This window comes from Polypterus senegalus, chromosome 12 (assembly GCF_016835505.1).
Source record: "Polypterus senegalus isolate Bchr_013 chromosome 12, ASM1683550v1, whole genome shotgun sequence".
Lineage (NCBI taxonomy): Eukaryota > Metazoa > Chordata > Cladistia > Polypteriformes > Polypteridae > Polypterus > Polypterus senegalus.
In genome coordinates this window covers 94490873-94496872 of record NC_053165.1, presented here as the reverse complement: position 1 = coordinate 94496872, position 6000 = coordinate 94490873, and the positions used below count along the sequence as shown (strand labels likewise).

The 6000-nt window shown below is 33.1% G+C and overlaps 1 protein-coding gene across 1 annotated transcript in view; it reads left to right on the top strand.

Annotated features, from left to right (window-relative positions):
- ice2 (interactor of little elongator complex ELL subunit 2) overlaps positions 1–6000 on the top strand; it is a 60989-nt gene that overhangs the window by 32803 nt on the left and 22186 nt on the right. Inside the window, exon 12 of the mRNA XM_039772966.1 lies at positions 5914–5995. Within this exon, the coding sequence (XP_039628900.1) occupies positions 5914–5995 (82 nt within the window). The remainder of the gene's footprint in view (positions 1–5913; positions 5996–6000) is intronic.

Here is a 6000-nt window from a genome sequence, read left to right as displayed (position 1 = left end):
CTTAGTACTAGATAACTTTGTATTAGACCAATGTGGCCAAGTCACACCATCATAAATAAAGCAAGATTTGTTGCTGTCCTCTGAAGACCACTAGCACCACTGCAGTACCTGTACACTTATAACATACTGCTTTTTTTAAGGGCATGATTAGTGTATCCATACAGAATATAGTTGGCATAACCCCTGACTTTAAAACCACACTAACAAATTGTCAGCTGGGGCACAGTGGAAAGTGAAAGGAGAACAGGCTTGTCAATGATCAGAGTCTGTCCACAGAACAGTGTCAGGTAGTAAGAGTGGCATCTTCGATTTTTAGCTTGAATGGGACAGGGGAGTCCGGAGATGCAGACCTGTAGCCGACCTTTAAATTTGCCCAAGGAGGAACATTTATGGCAAATGCAGCAGACTGCTTGGATGGAAGAGCACTGATAGCAATAACGCAGCTAATCTCCAGATTGTCTTGTAGTTGCACAGCAGTAATCAAAATCTCATCATCCAACTGTTTGTGCTCAAAATGCAAAAAACATTAAATATAATAATCCATTTTAGGTATTTTTATTATTTTATTTAAAGGTTGATAACAGTTTTTTGGAATTTACAATGACCAAATTTGACTGTAAATTCCAAGCTTTGGGCAAGTAGTTTAAATACAATTCCACCAAATTCTATTAGTATTAATATCCTTGAAACAATATCAGTTTGCACCCATTAATGATAATATGTAAATAAATGCAATAGTCTAACAAACCGCACACAACAGTATCAGGACTTCATAATAAAATATTATTGCTTATTTTGACACAGAATGCATATTTATATATACATTGTATTATTTATATAATACATACATATTTACAAAAATCAAAATATTAATATATTGTGGTTTTGCCTGGATTTTTAGTCTGACAAAGCTATCTAGGTAATACTGGTAATAGAAAATGCAAACTAGTAATAACATTAAAACCCACATTTTAAAGAACTCTCAGATGTGAAATGTGATCCTTTTATAACTTGTTTGCATGTTTCTCTTTACCTTGCCTTTACAGTCTGTCTAGTTTTGAGACATTCTGTCAAAGTGGAGGGTAAAATTGATGCACCCTGTACAGCTTTAAAATGGGAAATTGACCGCTCCAAGATGCCGGGTCAATTGATGTGCCTAGCTGAAGTGAATGTGGCATCTAATTGTATCATTGTGGTTTACTCCTACTAAAAAGGCTAGTATCTTTTTTTTTTTTTTTTTTTTTGCGAAGTAATTAATTGCCTGTTTGTTTTGCTGACTGTTAGTAGCCCAAATTCCTTTCTCTTTTTTGTGTCCTTTAGTTGCATGTAGTTTTAGTGACAGATGCATGAATCATCACAAATGATAAAAGAAACCACGTAATTCCATTGTATTCCACTAAAATCAGTACTGGCTTATGCCATATTACTCAGTGAAATGCCAAAAAAAAATTGGTCTTTGGCCAATTAGCCACACCACTTCGTAAAAGTATATATCTTCATGTGCACCAAGTGATCTAATAATTGAGAAAGCAGGAACACCACACACATGCTGTATTTTTCCACCTGTAATCTACAGAAACTCAAGCAAAACATCAATCCAATTAAATGCATTTATCAATCAATTTTTCCTTTTCCCAGCATTTGTTTTCAGTTTATGTGATTTTGAACAAATACTATCTGCACATGATTCTGACATTAGTGTTGTTTTTGTAATATTTAAGCTGGGTTTGTGCTGAGAACAAATTATGGATCACTTTAAAACTACTACAAATCTCAGAACATGGTGCATTACTGAAGTTCCTTCATTTAGCCAGAGACCCCAATGTGTCAATATACTGATATCCGAGTCTGACCCATAATTAGAAATTTTAGTTGCCTTTAAAATGTTTTCCTGAACTATGTAAAGATTTTCTCACTTAAAAATGAATAACCTTTGTGTAATAGTAAGAATAACTAGTAAGCTAACACTGTAGCAAGTTGGTGGGCATTTACAGTTCTTTTTTTACATAATGACTTTTCTGAAGTTCTTTCTGTGATGAGTACATGATTCTTTTGAAATGTGAGCTAAATTAGATTTTGAATTATCTTTAGGCAGAAAAGTATCAAAATGCACAATAAAAAGGGGAAGCCTGATCTTCCTAAATGCAGTGACATAATTGTATACATAGACATTCTTGTTTTAGTTTAGTGTTGAATATCAACCTGTATACCTTTTAGACTATAGGATTAAATCTGAATCACCAGATAAAACCGAGGAGGACATGCCATCACCCAGAGGGCAGCAAACCTTGGAATTGGAACTGAGAATATAAAAATCTGAAAGACTGTTAGTGATTCATAGATATGTTAAAGTCAAGTTGCATAAACACTTGTGTAGTTTTATGTCAGTTGTGATTAGTGTATGTGTTTTACTGTAAATGTTATTTTTTATAAAGTTATGCTTTGAGCCTACATACTGAGAAGGGTCTGTCTATCTATCTGCCTACCTGTCTTGTAACCTCTGTATCCAGTTTATCGTCTTAAATAGTGGATGATTTTACCAGAAGCTTTGGGAGCAAGGTGGAAGCCAGCACTAGTCTATTAAACTCGCATTGAAACAAGTTCAAGTTCACACTTAACTTCATATGCAGGTGTTTTGTATGCAAGGGGAAATTTGAAACACACAGGAAAAAACTATACATGCTATTGTACATTAATCTTTTTGTTTGTTCGTTTTTATGTATATTTTTACAAAGACGATTTTGTTTTTGGTCAGTTCAATTAAAAAAAAAAAAAAAAAACCCTGCTTAATCCTGATTTGGTATGCAGTATGCCAGAGCCGATCCTGGCAGCATCAGATATAAGATGCGGGACCATCTTTGTGTGTGTGTGTGTGTATATGTGTACCAGTTCATTGCAAGACCTACTCTTGCATACACCCATGCTCAACATTTTTTGGGCCAATTTGTAATCCACAGTTATCCTATAATACATTTTTTCAGGTTGTAGGAGGAAAGCCCAAGTCTGCAGAGGAAGGTGTACTTAGACATGGAGTAAATATGCAAACTCCATCCAGACAATGACTGGTAATGGATTCAAACCTAACATACTGGATCTGTGTGGCAGAGGTGCTAACCTCTGTCTCTTTAGGCCACCTGTTAATAAATCATGTACCTAATGAAAATTATGTGGAACAAGTGTGGCCTACAACCATTAATGGAATGCACAATTTATTTGTAAAAATAGAAAGTTGTGGTGAATTCAATAGGAAAGATACTGTTAAGGTAAATGAATACATAGGACATGGGAATACATGTGCTTGGATTGCTGATTTTAAATAGATATAAATGTTAATATCAAAATTGAAAACATCAATAAAATAACTTAAGAATTATTTTGAAGAAGTAGAAAGGAAAGGAATCTATGAAAATTTGCAGAAATTAAGTTAAATGTCAAAAGTGATTATTAACTTATATAGTAGAACATAATAATATGCCTCACTGAAGAAATAAAGGAAAAACCTTGCATAACATGAACCTGTAATAGTGCTGCTTAAAAATGTGCAATGTGTTACAAAATTGTAGGATGTTTTAATAAATATAATTTAGGAAGTTGATTGCTTACTATGTGCTAAAATAAAACCCCACAATCTTTACTCTTAACTACTCCTAATTTCTTTTAAATTCACAATACAGGTTCAGTTGACTTATAGCTTATTCGATTTTTTACATTTATTTGTTCATCAGTTTACCAGTTTAGTAGGTTTTCTGTTTCATCAATGGCTAATTAATAGATACCTGGTTTATGAGTAGTTTCAAGTCAGATCTTAAACACAAAAGTTACATTTAAAGCACTTTCTTGTTGAATCATTTTCTAAGACATCGTTCCTGAGCACTTTTTTGAATTCTGCTCTGTTGCAACCACTTATTGTGTAACTTCATTCACAACTCTGAAATGCTTTTAAGATTCTCCAAAGAGAGCGAGTCATATTTCAGACTTCTGACTGTTGTGTAATCGCTGACTAAATCCAGGCTCTGGCTTTTCAGTATTTATCTTGGGTGTGTTTCTGTGTAATGTATGAACAGGCATAAAGCTCAGAATGAGTTTTAACAAGCTTTTCCTTTTTATGAAGCATGCATTTTTAGACTGAAAACAATAGCTATGTCAGGAAAAAAAAATCCTCTTCATTGCAGACCTGTTATCTGCGTAAAAATAATAAAGATTTTCTAAAATAATATTTAAGCATCCATCATGTCTGAGTGCAAGGCTGGTATAATTCTGTACTCGATTGCAGCTAATTTTTGTCTCGTCAGAGTAAATTATGTGCAGTATTATCCTAACATTTTGATAATATTTAGCATCTTCCAGTAATGAATTGGAATTCTAAAATACATATAAATGGGTCATTGCTTTTGGGGCAAAAATGTTCTTTCTAATGAGGTAATCTGGATCAGTATGGTTTGATCCGTCCAAAACTGAAGTGTAAACACTGCACCAAATTATGCCTTGACATGCACTGCAAACTCCTAATGTTTTCCCTCTAATAAGTAATGTGATGGTTTGTTAAGTCTACCCAGTATAAAAACAATCTAATTTTAAATTGCAAGAAGACCTGATGCAGAGTGCTTATGTTGGGGCTTTGTGGCTGGTTCACCTAGACTAGAAATATGGACTAGCATTTAACATGCTTTAAGATGCTAATTAGTATCGGTAGAATAAGAAATATATACATATATATACTTATGTAAATGTTACAGATGTCAAATATACTGGACACAAAATGTACACTCAATTTTAAACAGTAATAAGTGAAGTCCACAAGCTGTTTATAGTAATAGAATAGTACCAAAATATTGCCTAATCATAGTGTTTTTATTACTTGTAATGTAGTCCTTCGTGTGCCAAGCTTATAATTGAAAGCATTGTCAAGTTAAAATAGTCATTTTTTCATATAAATTAGCTTACATATCACAAAGTTAATCCTAAATTTTTGCTGTACATGTGTATCTGCCTCCTTTTAAGTTCTTATTTGTTGTGTGTAAGTGATGTTAAAGGTAGAGCGGAGTACAGATTTGGAGAGGATCGAGTTTGTAGACAGCAGCACAGGGTGAGCCAATTGCATATACATTTCAGTGTTCACCGAGACAAATTCAGATATAGTGTAGAATTTTTTTATATGTTATTATTTATTCATGTACTCTTTGAAGTGATCAAGATTTCTTCCATTTCAGAATCATGTAACAAATTTGGGAATGGGGGTTTGAATAGCAAATGTATACCTATAGATAAGCAAAAGTACAGTACTCCTGATAAGCCATTGAACTGGATGAAGTTTTAATTATAATGTGAACATGGCTCCTATGGTTCAGAAGCGTTGATTCAAATTCCATGTAGAGAAATCATGTATAATTTTCACTGTTATCATAGACACGTCTACTGTATCCACAGTGTTGTCCTGCACTTTACTAAAACTGTGTACTGGAATCTTAAATGAGTTATGACAGGAATGAGAGACTGCTTCTTTGCTGTTTCGTGGGTACTGAAGTTTTCATTAGGAAGTTGAGTATGATCCACACGATGTATTGTGTGCACCCCGATTTATAAAAATTAAAAACTGATTTTTTTTTTTTTCCCAAAATTTTTCCATTGTTTTTTATATTTGTAGTTGAAGAGCTTAACATATTTGAGGGACATTCTTAAGGTCTGTTTTTTAACTGACACCAAGAAGTAAATACTAGTATAAACACTTTTGGTTATTCATTTTACAATTTTTCTAATTTACTATTTTTCTTTTGTTGATAATTTGGAAATTTAGTGTAGACCAAACTTTATTATAATGATCTTACCATTATTGTAAGCTTAAGGTTTTTTAAATATGTACAGTGGTTCTCATGCCACAGTATGTAGTTTTAACTAAGTTTTATTTACTTTTAGGTCATATTGATGTTTTCACATCCCATTTATTTATGATGGAAGAAGTAACAGGTAGACTTGCTGAAAAATGTGAAAACTTTAAGTAAG